Source organism: Manis pentadactyla, unplaced genomic scaffold (assembly GCF_030020395.1).
Source record: "Manis pentadactyla isolate mManPen7 unplaced genomic scaffold, mManPen7.hap1 scaffold_106, whole genome shotgun sequence".
Taxonomy (NCBI): Eukaryota; Metazoa; Chordata; class Mammalia; order Pholidota; family Manidae; genus Manis; species Manis pentadactyla.
In genome coordinates, this window is record NW_026644616.1 from 759096 (window position 1) to 785277 (window position 26182).

The window sequence follows — 26182 nt, forward strand, 5'->3', positions numbered from 1 at the left end:
GGAGGAGGGACTATGGTGAAAGGGTGTCATGAATTTTCCTACCATCTTTGATGCAGCTGGTTTAGTAGCACCTGGGGTGCAGGAGCCTCTTTAACTGATTTCTGAGTTCTCATAAAGGGAATTGGTATGGGTATTGTTGAACAGGTGTTTCTGAGGGAGGAAGGAAGACCTGGGGCTTCCTGTTCTGCCGTCTTGCTGATGTCACTTCCATCAAGGACATTCTTAAGTGAAGTTGGCTTTTTTTGTGAATGGTCATGAAAAATAAAATGAAACAGTTTGCATCGTACCTGAGACTGGCTTTATTCTCTGATTTCTTTATCACAATGAATCAATGAAACAGTTTGGTGCTACTGCCCTGATACATTTTAAGGTGCCTGGAGTCCTGCCTTCCTTTGTTTTTGAACAATTAGTGTAAATGTAAACAGCAAAAAAGGAAAATGAAGTCTTGGTATTATGGATATAGTTTTGACCTCACAGAACTCCGGGAACTGTCTCTGGATCAGGAAGTTTGTGAAGCACACTGAACTACCGGTTTTCTAAGTGTCTTAAAAATAATAGTGAATGGATATTGAATTTTATCAAGTGTTTTTATGCATCTATGAAACTATCATGTAATTTTAAAAACTCTGTTTAATGTGATGAATTAATTAGAACAAATATTTGGGATAAACCTGCATTAGTCTTGATGTATTTCAATATTATTTTTCCATTTATATATTCTCTTTATATACTTAATACTACATGTTTAAATACCACAAAACACTATTATTATTATTGAAGTTAATATTCACTTAGAATTATCCATGTACTTGCCAGTTTTTTCCTCATCATCATCTTGCTGCAACTGTAAGGTTCTATCTGGGATCATTTTTATACTGTCTAAAGAATCTCCTTAAGCATTTCTTCTAGTGTGAAGTTCAGTCTTTACCTTCCCTTAGAATTGTGTTTTTTGGGTACAGAATTTTAGGTTGGCAGATACTTCATTTTAGCACCTTGAATGCATCTTTAATAATCTCTGGCATTGTGTTCTTTTTGAGAAGTCATGTTGATAATATTGTCTTTTTTTTCCTTAGGTGCTTAAATGATTTTGTCTTTTTCTTACCTTACATAAAACAAGTTTTACAATGTCATGTCCAGATGTGGATTTCACTTCAGTTCTGGAAAACTGAATTCTAATTACTGGCTTTTAATTCCTTCAAATATTATTTTTGCCCTGTTTTCTCTCTTCTTTCTAGGATTCCATTTAAGTATACCTCTTCACTGTATCCTGTATATCTTTCTTTACTTTACTTACTCTAATGAGGAAGTATTAAAAATACAAGTATTTTTTTTTCAGATTTTCAGTTTTTGTTTTTAAACTTTATTATTGAAAAAAATTTCTAAACATATGAGGAAGTAGGATGGTATATCCCCCGTGAAATCATCAACCAGCTTTAATAGTTATCAACTGCTTGTTTCATCTGTAACCCCATCACCCATTTTCCCATTCTACTGAGGTAAATATTTCATCTGTAAGTATTTCAGCGTCTGTCTTTTAAAGATAAAGAGTCTATAAAATATTCTAATTGACTCATAAATGTAAATTTTAAAAATACTTGCTTGAAACAGGATCCAAGTAAGGATCCATACATTGTGATTGATACATCCCTTAAGCCTTTTTTACCCTAAAGATTCCCCACTATCTTCTATTTTTCCTTGCAATGTATTTGTTGAAGAGATTGGGTTATTGTACCATAGAGTTTCCCATAGTCTGAATTTAGGTTCATGCCTTTTTTAAAAAAAGACAACTTCACAGGTGGGTGGTGTGTTAATTCATTAGGATCAGGAGGCACTAATGTCAGATTGTCTCTTATGATGTGAATAGCCATTGCTAGATGCCTGTGTATATTCTTCAATTTTTAGGGATTTAAAATGATGATGTTCTAGTTCTAGCATTTTTTTATTAGCTGAAATACTTCAATACAGAGACATTTCTTATCAACTGTTGGTTCATATATGAAAGGCAGAGTAAGTACTTGGTTTTTATTTACCAGTTTTCAAAATAATCAATTGATTCACTAGTGTCCGTCAGTTCTGACCAGTTAGGGTTTTTAGATTTGTTTTATTATGGATTTAACATATATATTTCCAGATATTTTTAGTTGAAATGACTTGCTCTTTAAAGACATCTGTGGTAGTATTGAAATTAATAAATATTATTTCTGGTTTATTCTAGTTTGCATTTATGCCGTGTCCTGAGTGAAAATAAAAGCCATGATTGTTCATCTTATAGAGGTAAGACTTTCAAGAGTATCAAAGCTGTTATGTTTGGCTTGGCCAAAATTAATAAATATTGTTTTCCATTAAATTGTTGCAAACAAAAACAAAGCTATAAGATAGTTCACACTATATAAAGCTTTTATATGAATATATTACAGTTAGGATTAAAACCGTAAGACTAGAAATCTCTATATGGATGTCATTAACCTGTATAATAGTCATAATGATATTGCTTGACTTTATAATTATGACATGGAATATTTAGCTACATTTCAACAGTTGCTAGCTGTATTAAAAATTATATAAACTAGCTATCAGTCATAAACAGAAGAGAAAAGCTAGCATGGAAAGGAAAACTGTTTTGATATTGTTTGCACAAGGAAATTTCTAGAAACTGAGGTTCAGTGTTTCTACTAAAGCTGGTTATGTTTAGGTGGTATCTGGGGATCTTGTTAAAGGCAGTTGTCATGGAAAACGTTAAAAGCAAAGGAATTGTTTACGCACATCACAAATACTGTTTATTAGTAAAATGTTATGTAATTAACTAGGATGTGAACTTTAATTTTAAAGGACTTTACTATTTAACACTCATTAATTTAAAATTAGGCCTTTAAGATTTAGATTTAGAAAAGGTGGGGCAAAAACAAAACAATTATGTCCATTATGTTTAAAGAATTTTCCTGTGTAGCTTTCATTGTGGGTGGGAACCATGACATTTTTTCAATCTGGAAAAAATGATTTATAACAAGTATTCTATTTTAGAGAAAAATTATTGGATAAAATTAATTTTATTTAAATTATGCTTTTGTGAATAGATGATTAAGAATAGAAAATACTTCTATAGAAATGTTTACTTTAATCAAAATATTACCTTGATGAAATGTATGAAAGTATATACTTTTTAAAGAATATTTGAATTTTTTAATGGAAAGCATTCAAATGGGAAGACTTGAAACAAATGAATGAGCCATTTTCCCCCTGTCATTTGAGTTAGATCTGTTGTAAGATTTAACATTTGTAAGCTCACATTCCCAAAGTTATTTTCCAGTTCCTCCTGCTTATAAAATTGTAAGATCGTTCATAAGGTTTCTGAGGTTGATAAAATGCCTTCTTTTTTGAATAAATCAGTTCACTGAAAAAGTATAAGAACGTAAAAAAAGACTCTTTCCTAAAAGCACTAGGATACTTAATTTTTTTCGTTCCTGTGTTTGATACAAGTGTGTGACTTCTTGGTTAACTTTGATCTTGTTTACAATTGAAATCTTAAGTGGGTTAAATAAGAACTCTCAGAAGAACTATGCATAATATAACCTAGGGGATTACTCTTTTAGTTTTAAATGGAACTGGGTGGATCTTCTATCAGATCTAACTATCATATTATTGTTACTTTTTGAATGTTTGTTCTGATTCACATATGAAACGAAAAGTATTTGAGTGTGGCCTCATTGGCTGGATTGCCAGTGCTCTCTTGCTTGCCCTTGTCGTTCTTCAACACGTTACAGCTCTGGCTGATAGCTGCCACCAATCAAGCTTTGGTCTGAGGGCCCCAGTTTGTAGTCCATGCTGGAAATTGCATGTCATTTCTTCAGAATTTCTTTTGTTCTATCTCGGGGATTGAGTTTGGATAGGGTTCTCTCTACCCTTTCCCTTTCTGCTCCTCTCAATTGATTTCATTTCATTTCAGGCAGGCAGTTTACCTTGCACACACTACTTCCCTTGTTCTTTTATACATCCCTCTTCCCCAGTAAAATAACATTGTAATGATGGCTGATAAACCAGGGTAATCCTAGTGACATTCAACATAACAAAGAACTGTTATCTTCAATATTCAAATCCCACAAAGCACTTGTAAGAATGTCTAGAAGTTTTTTTTACTTGTGGCTATTCTTAAAACTGCTTTTTCTGAAATGTAAGCATTAAGATAAAATCCTTTGTTCATTTTTTTATGTATAAGGGCTTTAAACTTTCCACTCCATTGTAAATGCAAAGTTTTTGAACTTTAGTGTAGATTTTTTTATGATTTTGTGGAGCTAGCCATGGTAGTCTCCAGGTACCATTTACTATTTCTATGGACAAAATACAGTAGAAGAGGGAGAGGATTAAAGATGGCTGCATGAGAGGAGAGACAGAGGCTTCCTCCTAAAACTGGATATAACAAGAAAATATAGTTGGCGCAACTAATCCTGAGACAGCAACAAGAAAGAGGCCGGCGCCAGACTGCATACACCTGGAGAAAAGAGCAGATCTCGCTGAACAGGGAAATGTACTAGAGTTGTGGCTTGGCAGGACCCGAGCCCTTCCCTCACCCCAGCTCACCGGCAGGAGGAAGAGAAATGGAGCAGGGAGGGAGTGGAAGGCTTGTGACTGCTGAATACCTAGCTCCAGAGATCTGCTCTGGGAGCACAAACCTACATTTCATGGTGTTTTCATCATACTCTTCTAATTACGGGATTGGAAAGCTCGGACCGGTGGAGTTCCTGGGGAGACAGGGATTCCGGCCGCCTGTGGAAAGCAGGGATCCATATTCGGCTGCTCTGGCACAAAAGCATATCTCTGTGCTTGGCCCACTGGTTCAGGCAGCGGAGACAGGCACAGCAGCTGGGAAGCCGGGAACAGTTCTTTCCTCCACCCAGGCAGCAATAGCACTCCTCTGCGACGCCTGACATTCCTTCAGTGCTGAGCAGCTCCAGAATAGAGCTTCTGAATACTAGAGGGTGCCATGTACAAATATGCAATGCCAAAGAAACCTCATCCAGAGTAAAATGACTAATACAACTCCAGAGAAAGATTTAAATGATATGGACCTCGTGACTCTTCCTGAAAGGGAGTTCAAAATAAAAATCATCAACATTCTAATGGAGGTACGGAAAGATATCCAAGAACTCAGAAATGAATTCAGGTCAGAGATCCAAGCGTTGAAGACTATGATGGAGGGTATTAAAAGCAGGTTGGATATGGTGGCAGAGACGATAAATGAAATAGAAACTAGACAAGAGGAATACAAAGAAGCTGAGGCACAGAAAGGAGAAAGGATCTCGAGAAATGAAAGAATATTGCGAGAAATATCTGACCAAACTAAACGGAACAATATTCGCATTATAGTGATACCAGAAGAAGAAGAGAGGGAGAAAGGGATAAAACGTGTCTTTGAGGAGGTAGTTGCTGAAAACTTCCCCAATCTGGGGAAGGAGATAGTCTCTCAGGCCATGGAGATCCACAGATCTCCCAACACAAGGGGCCCAAGGAAGACAACACGAAGACACATAGTAATTAAAATGGGAAAGGTCAAGGATAAGGACAGACTGTTAAAAGCAGCCAGAGACAGAAATAAGATCCACATACAAAGGAAGCCCATCAGGCTAACATCAGACTTCTCAGCAGAAACCTTACAGGCCAGAAGGGAGTGGCATGATGTATTTAAAGGCATGAAGCAGAAGGGCCTGGAACCAAAATTATTTTTTCCAGCAAGAATATCATTTAACTTTGAAGGAGGGATTAAACAATTTCAAGATAAGCAAAAGCTTAGAGAATTTACCTCCCACAATCCATCTCTATAGTCTATTTTGGAGGGACTGCTATAGATAGAAGTGTTCGTAAGGTTGAACAGCTGTCACCAGAGGTAATAAAACCACAGTAAAGAAAGTTGAACAGCTAATTACAAAGCAAATGCACAATTAAATTAACTATCCCCAAAGTCAATCAAGGGATAGACAAAGAATACAGAATATGATACCTAATATAGAAAGAATGGAGGAGGAAGAAAAAGGGGGAGAAATAGCAAAGAACCTTTAGATTGTGTTTGTAACATCATACTAAGTGAATTAAGTTAGACTCTTAGATAGTAAGGAAATTAAGATTGAACTTTGGTAACCACAAATCCAAAGCCTGCAATGGCATTAAGTACATACCTATCGATAATCACCCTAAATGTAAATGGACTGAATGGACCAATCAAAAGACATACAGTCACTGAATGGATAAAAAAAACAAGACCCATCTACATGCTGCTTACAAGAGACTCACCTCAAACCCAAAGACATGAACAGACTAAAAGTAAAGGGATGGAAAAAGATATTTCATGCAAACAACAGAGAGAAAAAAGCAGGTGTTGCAGTACTAGTATCAGATAAAATAGATTTAAAAACAAAGAAAGTAACGAGATAAAGAAGGACATTACATAATGATAAAGGGGTCAGTCCTACAGGAGGATATATAACCATTATAAATATATATGCACCAAATACGGAGGAGCACCAGCATATGTGAAACAAATACTAACAGAACTACAGGAGGAAATAGAATGCATTCGTTTTAAGAGACTTCAACACACCATTCACTCCAAAGGACACATCCACCAGACAGAAAATAAGTAAGGACACAGAGGCACTGAACAACACACTAGAACAGATGGACCTAATAGACATTTATAGAACTCTACATCCAAAAGCAACAGGATGCACATTCTTCTGAAGTGCACATGGAACATTCTCCAGAATAGACCACATACTAGGCCACAAAAAGAGCCTCAGTAAATTAAAAAAGATTGAAATTCTACCAAGCAACATTTCATACCACAAAAGAATAAAACTAGAACTAAATTGCACAAAGAAAATAAAAAGGCCCACAAACACATGGAGGCTTAACAACATGCTCCTAAATAATCAATGGATCAACGACCAAATTAAAATAGAGATCAAGCAATATATGGAAACAAATGACAACAACAACACAAAGCCCCAACATGTGTGGGACGCAGTGAAAGCAGTCTTAAGAGGAAAGTATATAGCACTCCAGGCATATTTAAAGAAGGAAGAACAAACCCAAATGAATAGTCTAACGTCACAATTATAAAAATTGGAAAAAAAGAACAAATGAGGGCTAAAGTCAGCAGAAAGAGGGACATAATAAAAATCAGAGAAGAAATAAATAAAATTGAGAAGAATAAAACAATAGAAAAAATCAATGAAACCCACAGCTGGTTCCTTGAGAAAATAAACAAAACAGATAAGCCTTTAGCCATACCTATTAAGAGAAAAAGAGAATCAACACACATCAACAGAATCAGAAACGAGAAAGGAAACATCATGATGGACCTAACAGAAATACAAAGTATTATTAGAGACTACTATGAAAACCTATATGCTATGAAGCTGGAAAACCTAGAAGAAATGGACAACTTCCTAGAAAAATACAACCTTCCAAGACTGACCAAGGAAGAAACACAAAGTCTAAACAAACCAATTACCAGCAAAGAAATTGAAGCGGTAATCAAAAAACTACCCAAGGAAAAAACCCCGGGCCGGATGGATTTACCTCGGAGTTTTATCAGACATACAGAGAAGATATGATACCCATTCTCCTTAAAGATTTCCAAAAAATAGAACAGGAGAAAATACTCCCAAACTCATTCTATGAAGCCAACATCACCCTAATACCAAAACCAGGCAAACAGCCCAACAAAAAAAGAAAATTACAGACCAATATCCCTGATGAACTTGCATGCAAAAATACTAAATATAAGCATACTGAATTAAAAAATACATCCAAAGTATCATACACCATGAAGAAGTGGGATTCATCCCAGGGATGCAAGGATGGTACAACATTTAAAAATCTATAAACATCATCCACCACATCAATAAAAAGAAGGACAAAAACCTTATGATCATCTCCATAGATACTGAGAAAGCATTTGAAAAAATTCAACATCCATTCATGATAAAAACTCTCAACAAAATGGGTATAGAGGGCAAGGACCTCAACATAATAAAGGCCGTAGATGATAAGCCGACTGCCAATATCATACTGAACAGTGAGAAGCTGAAAGCTTTTCCTCTGAGATCCAGAACAAGACAGGGATGCCCACTCTCCCCACTGTTATTCAACATAGTACTGGAGGTCCTAGCCACGGGAATTAGACAAAACAAAAGAAATACAAGGAATCCAGATTGGTAAAGAAGAAGCTAAACTGTCACTATTTGCAGACGCCATGATATTTTACATAAAAACCCTAAAGACTCCACTCCAAAACTACTAGAACAAATATCAGAATACAGCAAAGTTGAAGGATACAAAAGTAACACACAGAAATCTGTGGCTTTCCTATACACTAACAATGAACTAATAGAAAGAGTAATCAGGAAAACAATTCCATTCACAATTGCATCAAAAATAATAAAATACATAGGAATACACCTAACCAAGGAAGTGAAAGACCTATACCCTGAAAACTATAAGACACTCTTAAGAGAAATTAAAGAGGACACTAACAAATGGAAACTCATCCCATGCTCTTGGCTAGGAAGAATTAATATCGTCAAAATGGCCATCCTGCCCAAAGCAATATACAGATTCAATGCAATGCCTATCAAATTACCAACGGCATTCTTCAACAAACTGGAACAAATAGTTCAAAAATTCATATGGAAACACCAAAAACCCCGAATATCCAAAGCAATCCTGAGAGGGAAGAATAAAGTGGGGGGGGATGTCACTCCCCAACTTCAAACTCTACTGCAAAGCCACAGTAATCAAGACAATTTGGTACTGGCACAAGAACAGAGCCACAGACCAGTGGAACAGATTAGAGACTCCAGACATTAACCCAAACATATATGGTCAATAATTATAAGATAAATGAGCCATGCACATACAATGGGGAAATGACAGTCTCTTCAACAGATGGTGCTGGCAAAACTGTAGAGCTACATGTAAGAGAATGAAACTGAATCATTGTCTAACCCCATACACAAAAGTAAATTCAAAATGGATCAAAGACCTGAATGTAAATCATGAAACCATAAAACTCTTAGAAAAAAACATAGGCAAAAATCTCTGGGACATAAACATGAGACACTTCTTCATGAACACTTCTCCCTGGGCAAGGGAAGCGCAAGCAAAAATGAACAAGTGGGCCTGTATCAAGCTGAAAAGCTTCTGTCCAGCAAAGTTCACCATCAATAGAACAAAAAGGTACCCTACAGTATGGGAGAATATATTCATAAATGACAGATCCGATAAAGGGTTGACATCCAATATATATAAAGAGCTCACACACCTCAATAAACCAAAAGCAAATAATGCAGTTAAAAAATGGTCAGAGGAGCTGAACAGACATTTCTACAAACAATAAATTCAGATGGCCAACAGACACATGAAAAGATGCTCCACATCGCTAGTCATCAGAGAAATGCAAATTAAAACCACAATGAGATGTCACCTCACATCAGTAAGGATGGCCACCATCCAAAAGACAAACAACAACACATGTTGGCGAGGGTGTGGAGAAAGGGGACCCCTCCTACACTGTTGTGGGGAATGTAAATTAGTTCAACCATTGTGGAAAGGAGTACGGATGTTCCTCATAAAGCTCAAAATACACATACCATTTGACCCAGGAATTCCACTTCTTGGAATTTACCCTAAGAATACAGCAGCCCAGTTTGAAAAAGACAGATGCACCCCTATGTTTATCGCAGCACTATTTACAATGGCCAAGAAAAGGAAGCAACCTAAGTGTCCATCAGTAGAGGAATGGATGAAGAAGATGTGGTACATATACACAATGGAATATTATTCAGCCATAAGTATAAAACATATCCCACCATTGGCAACAACATGGATGGAGCTAGAGGGTGTTATGCTCAGTGAAATAAGCCAGGCGGAGAAAGACAAGTACCAAATTATTTCACTCATATGTGGAGTGTAAGATCAAAGAAAAGCTGAAGGAACAAAAGAGCAGCAGAGTCACAGAACCCAAGAATGGACTAACTGCTACCAAAGGGAAAGGGACTGTGGAGGATGGATGGGAAGGGAGGGATAAGCGCTGAGAAAAAGAAAGGGGGCCGTACAATTAGCACGTATAATGTGGGTGGGAGGTCATAGGGAGGGATGTACAACACAGAGAAGACTAGTAGTGATTCTACAGCATCTTACTACGCTGATGGACACTGACTGTAATGGGGTTTGTGGGGGGGACTACGTGAAGGGGGGAGTCTAGTAACCATAATGTTCTTCATGTAATTGTAGATTAATGATAACAAAATGAATAAGAAAAATTACTACTATAGTATATCCACTGAAAAAAAATACAGTAGGACTTCCTAACCAGTTAAATGGGCATTTAAAGAATATGTGAGTTGGGGACTGTTTTTGCATCTTTGTGGATTACGTTGTGATTGTTTTTATGTCCTTTACTGTCAGCAAAATGACCTGGGCTCTTTGTTCTCTGTTTTATAGTCTCCTGTGATTAAGATTAGAATTCCCTCAGCCTCTGTCAGCTTGTATTCTTATGGAAATTTAGTTTGATATTCAGCTGTTTTTTCCTAAGAGTGATTGCTTTTTTAAGAAATCTTAGTTATCTGGATAACTTTACATGAGTATTATTTGCTGTAAAAGCATTTTATTGATGGAAATTCAAAGCATTAAGTTAACTTCATATTCCTACCATGCTAACAAGTTAGTTTTTATATAGTTTATTTTAAGCATAATTAAGGCATATTTGTGAAAAAGGTGGGATTATTTAATAATGAATTCTTCATAAAGAATTGGGACAATTGGGCTATAGTACATTAACAAATAATTTGAGGACAAATTTATTTGATTGTAGAATACTATTTCCATTGTTTAAAGGGGGATTGATATGTCTTGATTTCTATTATATTCTCTTTTTGTGACCAGTAAAACCAAGAGAGAAGATTTTAAATATTTAGTTTTTTATTTGCTGTTTTGCCCTGAAAACTTTTTGATTCCTTTTAAAAGGGGATTATAAATTGACTTTATTTTGCATAAATGTTTTTAGGGCTGCCTGTTTTCCTTTTGATGAAAGGAAGCAAGTTTTTATTGTATGAAACTAAATAAAATGATAGCTGGAAGGAAGTGTTTACCTAACCAATAACAACCCGCCCCCCACCCACACACACACAAAAGAGATTCTTCCTCCTGGAAAGGGGACTACTTGCTAATTTTAATAGTGAATGATAGTACTTGTGGTTGACAGTTCTCATAGAGCTGCTGTTTTATGTATGTAATTATTTCAGTTTGAATTCTGATGGAAATAGAGGACAAAAAAGATTGATATTTGGGGAGAAGTTTCTCTGACCTTAGGATATGGGTAAAACTTGATTTTATATTTACTTCTATTCCTTACTTATTGTCAGTGTAGCCCTGAGATTGAATTGACTATAATCTGAATATATTTAGAAAAATCTGTGAAATGTGCTTATGAGAGGAATGGCTAATTTAGTTTATATTCACATGGTGGAGTTCTATTCAGTCTTCTTCTTATTCAGCCATAAGAAGAAAACAAATCCTACCATTTGCAACAACATCGATGGAGCTAAGAGGGTATTATGCTCAGTGAAATAAGCAAGGCGGAGAAAGACAAGTACCAAATGATTTCACTCATATGTGGAGTATAAGAACAAAGAAAAACTGAAGGAAAAAACAGCAGCAGAATCACAGAACCCAAGAATGGACTAACAGTTACCAAAGGGAAAAGGACTGGGGCGGATGGGTGGGAAGGGAGGGATAAGTGCAGGGAAAAAGAAAGGGGAGACTTTGGTAATTTTGGAGACTTCTGTAGCAAGAGAAAATGCTTTTAAAAGAGTTAGTGGGGTAATTAGAATACCAAATGATGTGCCTTGTGAATTCAAATATATAAAGTATGTTGACATAAAGGAAAAGATGGGGAGGGAATTCTCAAGCAGTAGTTATGTTATAGTAGTATAGTCAAGGTTCACTTTTTTTTACTCTTTTAGTATTTTGTTTTGTGAAAATAAAAGGAAAAAAATCTAGAGAAAAGTATTAGAAGTATATTTTTCATACCATTGTTGATGTTTATAATAATTCTTAGAAGTAGGAAATACATAGATCTAACCCTCGAGGGTCTACATTTCATGTTCCAGAGTCTGTGTTCTCACATTATTTCTATTATGTTCTACAGATTTCCAGCAAGCTCTTTATGAGTTATCATGCCATGTCGTTAATGGAAATCTCAAGCATGAACATGCATCTAATGTTCTTAAAGACATTAGTGTAAGTTGTGTGTGTGTGTTCTTTTTTGATACAAATATCCCTGAAGTGTATAAATTGGCATTTCATTTTATTCAGAATTATAGTGAGGTAGGGCAGGGACATGGGACAAGCATCATAACTTTTCCTACCTATGATGAAAAATTCTGAGATATAAACAGTATGGTAAGAACAGGAGGGACCCCATCTTAAAGCTAAGATTCCATTTTAAAAAGCAGAGAGTTGAAGAAGTAAGATTCCTAACATATTCTCTGGTAATGAGACAGTAGCCCAACAGCCTATCTTAAGGCAGGGCAGGCAGTCTTAACTGATATGTCCCCACTACTTGAGGGTAACCCTATCTTGGAGAAGAACTGGATAAATAAATTCCTTTTGTTGGGTTTATTTAGCAGAATTATCTGGAGGACTGATAAGAAAGGAAAGGAGACACGGTGTCTCTCACCAGAGATAAGCACCTTGAGACCACAAGTCAAGCCTATGCCCAACAATCCCCCTCTGCCGTTTTCCCCATTCTTGAAAGCCTTAAAAGGCAGAATCCCCAAACTTTCAGTGTGCCTTCTCTCTGAGGTCGTCCGCACTTTCTTTAAGTGTGTACTTTCAGATAAAGCTTTCTAACTGCTCAGATTATTGCGGTCTTCGCTACTCCTAATAAGTAGGAAGGGGCTGCTAAGAGATCAGATTTGGGCCTGCACGTTTCCAGCCCATTGCCTGGGTGGCATGGACGGAACTGCCGCTGTGTGATCTGTTCTTAGTAGCCTGCCAGAAAATCTCCTTTCTTTGGGAAGTTCTCAGAACATAATCTTACTCCATTCTGTGCTCCGTGGCTCCCCAAAATCCTGGAGTCGTAGGGGCTAGTCCCCATGCTGTGCAGATCCAGGTGGACGCAAGATGCCAGGTGACTCTGGCTTCAGGAGTTGGCAAGGGAATCTGTCCTAGGCCAAGAAATTTCCCTCTTTCCCTTGTACTTTCCTGTTCTCTGGTGCCTGCAAGGCAGCTGCCATTCCCTGCTGCTGTAGCTTTAATGAATTCCTTCCTTACCTACACTGGGCTGATCTGTTTGAGAATTCTCTCTCACCCAGAATTAAGTAGGCTTCCTCCATCCAGGTTGAGGTTTCTCCTAATTCTTCAACTAGCTGCTCAGCAACAACAGTAGTGAATGTTTTAAGGTAATAGTGATACGTCATTGTTGCTAGGCAGAAACACATTTTAATCTTTTGTCTGGTTGTGAGTAAAATGGAAAATGTTAGGTAAGCTGGGAGAGCAAGAAAAAAAAGCCTGCATTTTACTGAAGTCAAGGTATACTCAATTAAAAGTGCTAGTATAAAAAATAATTTGGCTAGAATATGTTTTTCTCCCAATATAGCATCTCTCAAGGTATTTTCTTTAGTTTGCCTTTATGTTTAGAAATTAAATGTAGTTTTTTAAATTGAGGATTCAGTGATACTGAATTGAGGTTGCATAGAGGACCTTCACTTGATACCAATTTTCATGTTTTTGCCATTTATTTTAGAAAATATTAACTAGATTTTCCCCCCAACATTTAAGTGGTTATTCTGTTTCACTCTTTTATTCTTTAGAGTATTTAAGTTAACTTCAGACCAGATACTGGTCATTGTGGTTTGATATTTAAATTGAAAGATGAATTGTCAAATTGTAGTCATGTTTATTGTAAACCAGTAGTTAAGTTTCAGTTTTTACAAGTGGTGTATTACTCTATTAGGCTGTATTTTAAACTGGCAGAAATAAAATTATCTGCCCAGTTGAGAACAACTTTCATAACTGTTACTGAGGTAGGACCTGGCACTTCTGGATATCAACATGCATTTTCCCCTGTGTTGCTTTAAGCTTCTGTGGCATTTTCATGCTAGCGTAGGTCATCTCCTTTATATTTTTGTGTTTTCCCGCGGATGGTTCTAAGGAACTTCTGTGTTTAGCTGTTGTGATTTTTTCCCCTCACATTGAGATGTATTTGAGCAGTAGAGGTTCAATATGCATTTCTCTTTTATCACTAAATTTTCTATATGGGAAAGCAACATTAGTTCATGTCTTTCAACAGTGAGTTTTCCATGTTTGAAAACTCTTGTCTTGCTCTATTATTTCTGGTCTTCAGGTATCCTGAGTATTTGCATTCAAGTAGACATAGCCAAAGTTCATAGCCATTTAAGAAATTTGAGGTTAAAATCTGGTTGACAGTTAAGGTTATTTCATTCCATTAATTGGGCATTGGTGTAGGGTTTAGTGTATTTATGGAATTTGATTATAATACTTTTCTCATTTATTGAAAATGAACAGTCTAAATGAACTTAATGTTTATTAAAGAAATTTTACTAAGTATAGTTGACATATTAGTTCTAGATGTATGACAGTGATTTCACATTTATGTACATTACGAAATGCTCACCATGACAAGTGCAGTTACCATCTGTCGCCATAAAATGTGTGTTTTGTTCTTCCTTAGCTCACCCTTCCTTTCAGTCCTTCGTGATACATATTCTTCTGCAGCTGGATTGTCTTTGTCATGACCTTCTCATAGTACTGAATCTCACGGTCCCACTTCTTAGCCACAGGAGCATATCCTGTGTGTCTCTTACAGCTGCCAGGTTTTGCTTTAGAATTACATTTCTTTCTTTTAGTCTCTGAAAATAGGCTAGTTTCAGGGTTACTACAGTGCCAGCAAACTAACTGCGACAATTGAATTATGTCCTTCCTAATGAAAAATTGCTCTAAAATGGGGCATGGGAGTGGGAAATTAGGAGACAGATCTGGTAAAAATGTTGAAGTTTTCATCCAGAAATGAGGGGACATTTTTGGGTCAGTTTCTCCAAAGGCTTACAACTGTTAGAGCATAAGGAAAATAAATATAGATTTTTGGTAATTATCTTCAGAGAATCTTGAATTAGGGAACACCAGCTTGTGATTGTTCTTATATTTTTTAGATTTCTGTTCTGATACTACTATGATTTTTGCATAGGTCAGTGATGGGCACAATATTTGAAATTTTGGATGAGAAATAAACCATTTTTAACAGTTTTGCTTTAGGTAGGTATGAGGTACTGCAAATTCCAGTGGTTTCTAACATGAAAATTCATTGGAAAAATTTCAATCAGTTGTGCTCTTTAATATTTCCTGGTGTTTATTTTATTTAGGTTTCTATTTTATCAAGTTATTTAATGATAGAAATTCAAACATTTTTTCCAACTGTTGTCTCTTTATTTTCTCTATATTATGAAACATGAAGAATTTCATTACATGTCAACACAGTGGTGTTGGGGTTTTCTTATTCTGAAACCATAATACTTGCTGGTGTGCTATTGTAGTGTTTTATTATGAATAATTATATTTTTAAAATTAGGAATTTCATGAGGATATGCCTTCCATTCTTGCTGATGTATTCTGCATATTAGGTAGGTATTAAACCTTTATTTCACCTGTAAAAAGTGCTGTTTATTAAATTAATGTACTATGTTAAAATGTTTTCTTCCAAAGTAAGGATTTTACAATGTAGAAATGTTTTTATAAATCTAGAATATATATCTTTTTACTCTATAGAGACTATAGTATTTTAAGTCAAATGTGAGTATAATCACTGTTTATAAACTAGTGCTAGTTTTAGTTTATAATTCAGTTTTCAGAATGTATCTTTATATAAAATGAAGCTAAATTAAGTCATTTCAAATAAAAAGGCTAAGTTTTCTGAAGTTAGCTACATTGGCCAGGATATTGGGAAATGGCACTGTCCAGGAAGGGTAAATGGAGAAGGGCAAAGAAAACATGGGTATATTTCATGATAAATCCCCTTCTCTCAATTCTCACGGATGGTGGTAGAAAGTAAACCGAAACAAAGCGGTGGTAGGATGTCTGGGGAGAGCCCTACAATACTTAGAGGACAACTTTTAATACATCCCTAAAATCAGTGCTGCTTTCTATAGCACATTCTAAAGTATGAGTTGACTTTAAAAGAATAGTATGTAATTAGTTAAAGTAATAATCCTAAAATCAGCTTTGTAATCTTGCTAATTCTAGTTGAAATTTTTGATGCTTGGCATTTGGAGCTAATTGTTTTATTTCTTTCATACTTCAGAAAATTATTCGACAAATAAGTCTTTTTTTTATTGAAGTATTGTTGATATGCAATCTTTATTGGTTTCAGATATACAACAAGGAGGTCTCAGCTTTTAAAAAAGATTTCAGTAGGAAGAAAATGATGAAAATCTTGAATACATTTTTGTTTGCTGACTAGAATTATAACTCAAAATAGGATATTAAAAATATCTTTTAATACTGTCTTTTCATAGAACTGATGGCCAGGTAGCTTGAATAGAACATGGTACATGGTAACAAGGTGGCCATGGTCAAGAGTTTTGAACTTCCTGAGTAATAGGATCTTTAATGTCAGAAGAGATCTTTGTTGTCACCCAGTTCCACTTAACACTCAAGAAAGGAATTTCTTCTTTAGCATCTGTGACATGTGGTCATTTAAATTTTGCTTTAGTATTTCCATTTTTTAAAACAGTGGGTTTTTTTTGAAGCTTTGTTGCTTTTCCAATGCCATAGCACGCAGCTTCTGTGTAATCTACTTACCATTTTATGGGTTTACCATTTTATGGGTATGCCCTTGGTCACAGGGTCAGTCTCCAGTATAAGGAGAAATTAATTCTAAGCATTCATAAGCATATGGAGGACAGCTCATGCTTACCATAGTTTCAGATATTTTTTCCAAATGAGCATTTCAAAATTAGCTAGTTTTAAAGAAAATTAAGTATCTTATTTTAGTGTTGGAGAGAGTCTAGGAAAATATGTCAGACTTTCATCTTTTTTTTCCTTCACTGTAGATACTGAGACAAATTGTTTAGAAGAAAAAAGCAAGAGAGACTATTTTACACAATTGGTATTAGCATGTTTGGTAAGTTTTAAAAAGCACTTTCTACATTTTCCATTGAACACTTGTAATTGCAGTAAACACGATAATGGAGGAGGATGTTGACATCTAGTTGACTATTCATTTTAAGGTGAGATTGGGGTTTTGAAATGGAATGATTTGTAAAATTGGACATACTAATTATTTCTATGAAGTAGACATGCTTGCATATCATTTATCTATACATATAAAACCTTAGGTGGTATTCCTGACCTAATAAATTCCTGAGAGAAAGGTAAACATCTATCAAGTGAGTAGAAATTATGTGGACAGCTTTTAAACTGAGCAATTTTTCCTAAATGATTAGGTATGGAGAAAAGAAATGAAGGTAGTTTGAAAATAATAAATTCTAGAACTTGTCATAATCATTGTCTAATAAACCATTTTATGTTTATACATTTAGAATCAAGGAGAAATGCCGTTACTCAGACCTGGAAGAATGTCCTTGTCTTTGCTGTGCTAGAATTTGACCGAAGTGCTGTATTATCTTAAAATACAGTTGACAGATTCAATTTTAATCAGAATTTCATCGGTTGTTCTTGTCATTTGTAGGCCGTGTACAGCATGCATTTAATTTTTTAGTGAGTGTTTTTTTAAAGAGCTATGTCATATTTTTCAATATTTGCAGTCTTCATTTTTTCAATTGAAGTTCTAAGCTTTTTTTATTGTTACAAATTGATACGTTTTTGTGTTATTTTAGTATTTGGGAAAAGCTGTTTTGAATATATTGAAATATACTCAATATAAATAAATATATAATATATTTTAAATATTGTGGTTGTGTAGTTGGAATGCTAAGGAATAAATGGCCTTTAATATTTTTTAATGCAGTATTTAGTTTCAGACACAGTTCTAAAGGAACGCCTGGATCCAGAAACATTGGAATCATTAGGGCTTATCAAACAATCACAGCAGTTCAATCAGAAGTCAGTTAAAATCAAGACAAAACTCTTGTAAGTACACGTACCTTTCTGTTGCAGATCAAGTTACCTGAGTGTGTTTTCTTAGCTCTCATTTTGAATACTAGAATTTCTAAAGGCAGTTGAAGGTTTTTTATGTTGCTCTTACCATGTGTCTCCTATTTTTTCCTTTTAAAAGTAGCCTGTAATTACTGAGTCAGCATTGAACGTGGCCTGTGTGAAACCAGTATAAATTTGTTCCCATATTAGAAGTTGAAATAGTGTTCAGTGCTTTAAAATAATTTACAACTGGCTATATTCTAGGGTATATCCTGAGTGATGGAAATAGTGGTATGTTGTTGCTCCTTGGGATTAGCAATATCTGTTCTTTGTGTTACTCATTTTCCCTGTGTAACTGTCTCTTTGAACTATTGTTATCATTCTATCCTAAAAGATAAACAAAGGTAAATTTTTCAACAACAATTCTTAGTATTGTTATCTGAGAGAGAGATATAAGAATATTCAATGAAAAGAACAAAATACTCTTAATTAAGCTTGCTAATTGAAATTAATTTTATCCCCTGTATGATGTTTATCTAATTTCAGTTCTAAGCAGCAAAAATTCAATTTGTTAAGAGAAGAGAATGAAGGTTATGCCAAGATGATTGCTGAATTGGGGCAAGATTTATCTGGAAATATTACTAGTGATTTAATCTTAGAAAATATCAAATCTTTAATAGGTAAGACATGCGTAGTATGTTAATAAGAAATGAGTTTTTTAGTTATTGCAAGATATCCATAAAGACAAAATGAGTGCATTCCCTACAATTTTTTTTAAATTAAGAAATGAGAGCATGTGTTTTTAAACTTGTTCTTTTAAGATTTTATCAGTAATAAAAAATTTAAGTTGATGATGACAAATCTTTTTGTCACTGTTACCTGTGTGTTTGTATTAGTTTCTGCTTTCTCTGGTATTTCTCTTCAACTTTTAAGTATTTCTCAGTAATTTTATAGAGAGCAGAAAATAAAGTAAGCAGCTGAAACATCAATAAAGTCTTTGCTGAACTCTTGAAATGCAGAGATGTTTAGTTTTTGTGAACTTGATTTACAAAGTATCTTTATCAGGGACATTGAACACAGCTTATTTTATCTTTACAGCAGCCTGTTAAAGTAAGTGCAGCAGGTGGTATAAAAGTGTAACAGGAAAGTTATTTTTATATGAGAATTTTTAAAAATAAATATTTCTTTAGCATTATTCTTTTTACTTGCATTGAGTATATAGAGGAAATAGTTGGCTTCTATAAAAAGGAGGAATGAATGGTAGAAAAATAGGTAGTCCTGATTTTTCAAGAAAGGAAAGAATTGTCGCTCTTAATGGTTAGGTATTGTGCTAACTTAGGGAAGATTATCTAACAGCTAGATGTCTTAGGTTTTGAGACCTTTTGGAGAAGTTGTATTTCCTGCTTGTCTAGTTATATATATATATTTTCTCTTTAGATATTTTTTATTCATTTAGTTATCATTATTATACAGTTACATGAAGAACATTATGTTTACTAGACTCCCCCCTTCACCTAGTCCCCCCCACAAACCCCATTACAGTCACTGTCCATCAGCGTAGTAAGATACTGTAGAATCATTACTTGTCTTCTCTGTGTTGCACATCCCTCCCCATGCCCCCCGGCATTATACATGCTAATCATAAGGCCCCCTTTCTTTTTCCCCGCCCTTATCCCTCCCTTCCCACCCATCCTCCCCAGTCCCTTTCCCTTTGGTAACTGTTAGTCCGTTCTTGGGTTCTATCATTCTGCTGCTCTTTTGTTCCTTCAGTTTCTCTTTGTACTTATACTCCACATATGAGTGAAATCATTTGATACTTGTCTTTCTCCACCTGGCTTATGTCAATGAGCATAATACCCTCTAGCTCCATCGATGTTGTTGCAAATGGTAGGATATGTTTTCTTCTTATGGCTGAATAATATTCCATTGTGTATATGTACCACATCTTCTTTATCCATTCATCTACTGATGGACACTTATGTTGCTTCCTTTTCTTGGCTATTGTAAATACTGCTGCGATAAACATAGGGGTGCATCTGTCTTTTTCAAAATGGAGTGCTGCATTCTTAGGGTAAATTCCTAGAAGGGCAATTCCTGGGTCAAATGGTATTTCTATTTTTAGCTTTTTGAGGAACCTCCATACTGCTTTCCACAATGGTTGAACTAATTTACATTCCTACCAACAGTGTAGGAGGGTTCCCCTTTTGCCACAACCTCGCCAACATGTGTTGTTGTTTGTCTTTTGGATGGTGGTGATCGTGAGGTGATATCTCATTGTGGTTTTAATTTGCATTTCTCTGATGACTAGTGATGTGGAGTATCTTTTCATGTGTCTCTTGGCTATCTGAATTTCTTGTTTAGAGAACTGTCTGTTCAGCTCCTCTGCCCATTTTTTAATTGGATTATTTGCTTTTTGTTTGTTGAGGTGTGTGAGCTCTTTATATATTTTGGATGTCAACCCTTTATCGGATCTGTCATTTATAAATATATTCTCCCATACTGTAGGGTGCCATTTTGTTCTATTGATGGTGTCCTTTGCTGTACAGAAGGTTTTCAGCTTGATACAGTCCCACTTGTTCAGTTTTGCTTTTGTTTCCCTTGCTCAGGGAGATATATTCATGAAGAAGCGCTCATGTTTATGTCCGAGAGATTTTTGTCTATTATTTTTTCTAAGAGTTTTATGGTTTCATGACTTACATTCAGGTCTTTGATGCATTTCGAATTTACTTTTGTGTATGGGGTTAGACAGTGATCCAGTTTCATTCTCTTACATGTAGCTGTCCAGTTTTGCCAGCACCACCTGTTGAAGAGACTGTCATTTCCCCATTGTATGTCCGTGGCTCCTTTATCTTATATTAATTGACCATATATGTTTGGGTTAATGTCTGGAGTCTCAATTCTGTTCCACAGGTCTGTGGCTCTGTTCTTGTGCCAGTACCAAACTGTCTTGATTACTGTGGCTTTGTAGTAGAGCTTGAAGTTGGGGAGCGTGATCCTCCCCACTTTATTCTTCCCTCTCAGGATTGCTTTGGATATTCAGGGTCTTTGGTGCTTCCATATGAATTTTTTTACTATTTGTTGCAGTTCATTGAAGAATGTCGTTAGTAATATGATAGGGATCGCATCAAATCTGTAGATTGCTTTGGGCAGGATGGCCATTTTGGTGATACTAATTCTTCCTAGCCAAGAGCATGGGATGCGTTTCCATTTGTTAGTGTCCTCTTTAATTTCTCTTAGAAGAGTGTCTTATAGTTTCCAGGGTATAGGTCTTTCACTTTCCTTGGTTAGGTTTATTCCTAAGTATTTTATTATTTTTGATGCAATTGTGAATGGAATTGTTCTCCTGATTTCTCTTTCTATTAGTTCATTTTTACTGTATAGGAAAGCCACAGATTTCAGTGTGTTAATTTTGTATCATTCTGTTTTGCTGTATTCCGATATCAGATCTAGTAGTTTTTGAGTGGGTTCCTTAGAGTTTTTTATGTACAATATCATGTCATCTGCAAATAGTGACCATTTGACTTATTCTTTACCAATTTGGATTCTTTATATTTCTTTTGTTTAGTCTAATTGCCGTGGCTAGGACCTCCAGTACTATGTTGAATAACAGTGGGGAGAGTGGGCATCCCTGTCTTGTTCCGGATCTCAGAGGAAAAGCTTTCAGCTTCTCACTGTTCAGTGTGATATTGGCTGTGGGTTTATCATCTATGGCCTTTATTATGTTGAGGTACTTGCCCTCTATGCCCATTTTGTTGAGAGTTCTTTTCATGAATGGATGTTGAATTTTGTCAAATGCTTTTTCAGCATGTATGGAGATCCTCATGTGGTTTTTGTCCTTGTTCTTGATGTGATTAATGATGTTGATGGATTTTCAGATGTTGTACCATCCATGCATCCCTGGGATGAATCCCACTTGGTCATCGTGTATGATCCTTTGGATGAATTTTTGAATTCGGTTTGCTAATATTTTATTGAGTATTTTTACATGTAAGTTCATCAGGGATATTTGTCTGTAATTTTCTTTTTTTGTTGGGGTCTTTGCCTGGTTTTGGTATTAGGGTAATGTTGGCTTCGTAGAATGAGTTTGGGAGTATTTTCTCCTGTTCTATTTTTTGGAAAACTTTAAGGAGAATGGGTATTATATCTTCTCTGTATGTCTGATAAAGTTCCTAGGTAAATCCATCTGACCTGGGGTTTTGTTCTTGGGTAGTTTTTTGATTACCGCTTCAATTACTTTGCTGATAATTGGTTTGTTTTGATTTTGTGTTTCTTTCTTGGTCAGTCTTGGAAGGTTGTATTTTTCTAGGAAGTTGTCCATTTCTTCTAGGTTTTCCAGCTTGTTAGCATATAGGTTTTCATAGTAGTCTCTAATAATACTTTGTATTTCTGTTAGGTCCGTTGTGATGTTTCCTTTCTCATTTCTGATTCTGTTGATGTGTGTTGATTCACTTTTTCTCTAAATAAGTATGGCTACAGGCTTATCTGTTTTGTTTATTTTCTCAAAGGATCAGCTCTTGGTTTCATTGATTTTCTCTATTGTTTTATTATTCTCAATTTTATTTATTTCTTCTTTGATTTTTATTAAGTCCCTCCTTCTGCTGACTTTAGGCCTCATTTGTTCTTTTTTTTCCAATTTTGACAATTGTGATGTTAGACTATTCATTTGGGTTTGTTCTTCCTTCTTTCAATATGCCTGGAGTGCTATATACTTTCCTCTTAAGACTGCTTTCACTGCGTCCCACAGGAGTTGGGGCTTTGTGTTGTTGTTGTCATTTGTTTCCATATATTGCTTGATCTCTATTTTAATTTGGTCATTGATCCATTGATTATTTAGGAGCATCTTGTTAAGCCTCCATGTGTTTGTGGGCCTTTTTGCTTTCTTTGTGCAATTTAGTTCTAGTTTTATACTTTTGTGGTCTGAAATGTTGCTTGGTATAATTTCAATCATTTGGAACTTACTGAGGTTCTTTTTGTGGCCTACTATGTGGTCTATTCTGGAGAACCATGTGCACTTGAGAAGAATGTGTATCCTGTTGACTTTGGGTGTAGAGTTCTATAGATGTCTATTAGGTCCATCTGTTCTAGTGTGTTGTTCAGTGCCTCTGTGTCCCTACTTATTTTCTGTCTGGTGGATCTGTTCTTTGGAGTGAATTGTATGTTGAAGTCTCCTAAAATGAGTGTATTGCATTGTATTTCCTCCTTTAGTTCTGTTAGTATTTGTTTCACATATGCTGGTGCTCTTGTGTTGGGAGCATATATATTTATAATGGTTATATCCTGTTGTTGGACTGACCCCTTTATCATTATGTTATGTCCTTCTTTATCTCTTGTTACTTTCAGTGGTTTGAAGTCTATTTTGTCTGTTACTTATACTGTAACACCTGCTTTTTTCTCCCTGTTGTTTGCATGAAATATCTTTTTCCATTCCTTGACTTTTAGTCTCTGCATGTCCTTGAGTTTGAGGTGAGTCTCTTGTAAGCAGCATATAGACGGGTCTTGTTTTTTTATCCATTCAGTGACTCTGTGTCTTTTGATTGGTGCATTCAGTCCAATTACATTTAGGGTGACTATCGATAGGCATGTGCTTATTGCCATTGCAGGCTTCAGATTCATGGTTACCACATGTTCCAGGTTAATTTCCTTATTATCTAAGAGTGCAAGTTATCTCACTTAGTATGGTTTTACGATCACAATCTAAATGTTCTTTTCTGTTTCTCCTCCTTTTTCTTCCTCCATTCTTTATATATTAGGTATCATATTCTGTACATTTTGTCAATCCCTTGATTGACTTTGGGGATAGTTAATTTAATTTTGCATTTGCATAGTAATTAGCTGTTCTAATTTCTTTACTGTGGTGTTTTTACCTCTGGTGACAGCTATTCAACCTTAGGAACACTTCCATCTATAGCAGTTCCTCCAAAATAGACTGCAGAGATGGTTTGGTTTGTGGGAGGTAAATTCTCTCAGCTTTTGCTTATCTTGAAATTGTTTAATCCCTCAAAATTTAAATGATAATCTTGCCAGATTAAGTAATCTTGGTTCCAGGCCCTTCTGCTTCATGGCATTAAATACATCATTCCACTTCCTTCTGGCCTGTAAGTTTTCTGCTGAGAAGTCTGATGTTAGCCTGGTGGGCTTTCCTTTGTCTATGATCTTATTTCTGTCTCTGGCTGCTTTTAACTATTTTTCCTTATCCTTGATCTTTTCCATTTTAATTACTATGTGTCCTGGTGTTGTCTTCCTTGGGTCCCTTGTGTTGGGAGATCTGTGGATCTCCATGGCCTGAGAGACTATCGCCTTCCCCCGACTGGGGAAGTTTTCAGCAACTACCTCCTCAAAGTCACTTTCTATCCCTTTCTGTCTCTCTTCTTCTTCTGGTATCCCTATAATGGGAATATTGTTCCGTTTGCATTAGTCACACAGTTCTCTCTATATTCTTTCATTCTAAGAGATCCTTTTTTTCTCTCTGTGCCTCAGCTTCTTTGTATTCCTCTTCCATAGTTTCTATTTCACTTAGTGTCTCCTATACCGTATCCAACCTGCTTTTGATACCCTCCATCGTGCTCTTCAACGATTGGATCTCCATCCTGAATTCATTCCCGAGTTCTTGAATATCTTTCTGTATCTCCATTAGCATGTTGATGATTTATATTTTGAACTCACCCTTCAGGAGGAGTCACGAGGTCCATATCATTGAAATCTTTCTCAGGAGTTGTATTAGTAATTTTACTCTGGACCTGGTTTCATTGGTGTTTCATATTTGTACATGGCGCCGTCTAGTGTCCAGACGCTCTATTCTGGAGCTGCTCATCCCCTGAAGCAATGTCGGTGGTCGCAGTGGAGTGGTATTGGTGCCTGGTGGTAGGGAAGAGCTGTACCCCACTTCCCAGCTGCTGTGCCTGTCTCCACTGCCTGAGCTAGTGGACCAAGCACACAGATACAAGCTTTTGTCACAGAGTAGCCGGATATGGATCCCTGCTTTCCACAAGCAGCCGGAAACCCAGTCTTCCGAGGAACTCCACCTGCCCCAGCTTTCCAACCCCTGTTCAGTGAGGTCTGCTCTTCCCTCCAGGTGTGTGCACTCTGGCGCCGTCCTCTTTCCTGTTGCTGTCTCAGGATTAGTTGCGCCAACTATATTTTCTTGTTGTATCCAGTTTTAGGAGGAAGCCTCTGTCTCTCCTCTCATGCCGCCATCTTTAATCCTCTCTGGTTATATTTTAAAAGATGTTTATGCCTAACTTCTTTCCCTGTTTTTTAAATTTATGTATGACTAAGAGTGGGGAGTATCCTGATCCTTACACAGTTTTTCCAATGTTATACTGAGTAGAAACTCAGATAAAACTAGGTTTAACTACAGTCATCTTTAGTAAAAATCATGTTTTTAGCTTATGCTTTTGGTATAGAAGGTAAGATGCTTTTAGTTTAAAATTTCTACTTTCCTTGAAGTAAGTTTAGTTTTTGCATCTGATTTACTCTCTCTGCTACTTCCTCCTGTTTTCACACCAAGACTTGTATTCCCCTAGGCCTGCAGGGCTCTTCCTTACCTGGGTGGCAGTGGCATGTGTAAAAAAATCCTCCTGTAGGGTTTCCTTTTCTCTTTCTAGGGTAGGCTGTACCTTTTTCCTGCAGCATTTTGTTCTAGCTTGAGATGCCTGTCAGTACTGCTTTCCTATAGGTTTGTCTTTCCTTATGGCCTGCTATGTACTTTCCTAAGATGGTGTTTCCCACGTAAGAATTTTGTGGTGTGTAAGTACCTGTTTTTTTTTTTTTTTTCACTTTGTTTGCCTATATCTTGTCATCTCATCTGGCCTTGTTTCTTCTAGTCTTTGTCCTTGTGAATTTATACCTTTTTATTTTGGTCCCTTGTTATTTTGGCAACATTTGAAAGTGGGTTTTTCCTGAAGGTGTGCTTTTATCTAACTGGGAAAATGGATGCTACTTACATTTTTTTGAACTTTGCCCTCAGAGAACTGATTGTGTTATTGTCTCTGAAGTACAGTCTGGGAATCATAAC

At 36.0% G+C, this 26182-nt stretch overlaps 1 protein-coding gene across 1 annotated transcript in view; it reads left to right on the forward strand.

Moving 5' to 3' along the window:
• Positions 1-18166, forward strand: part of LOC130682324 (THO complex subunit 2-like) — a 28856-nt gene extending 10690 nt beyond the window's left edge. The window contains exons 2-6 of the mRNA XM_057496706.1: positions 2216-2274; positions 12203-12294; positions 15644-15695; positions 17124-17194; positions 18041-18166. Coding sequence (XP_057352689.1) covers positions 2216-2274; positions 12203-12294; positions 15644-15695; positions 17124-17194; positions 18041-18166 — 400 coding nt within the window. The remainder of the gene's footprint in view (positions 1-2215; positions 2275-12202; positions 12295-15643; positions 15696-17123; positions 17195-18040) is intronic.
• The last annotated feature ends 8016 nt before the right edge of the window (positions 18167-26182 follow it).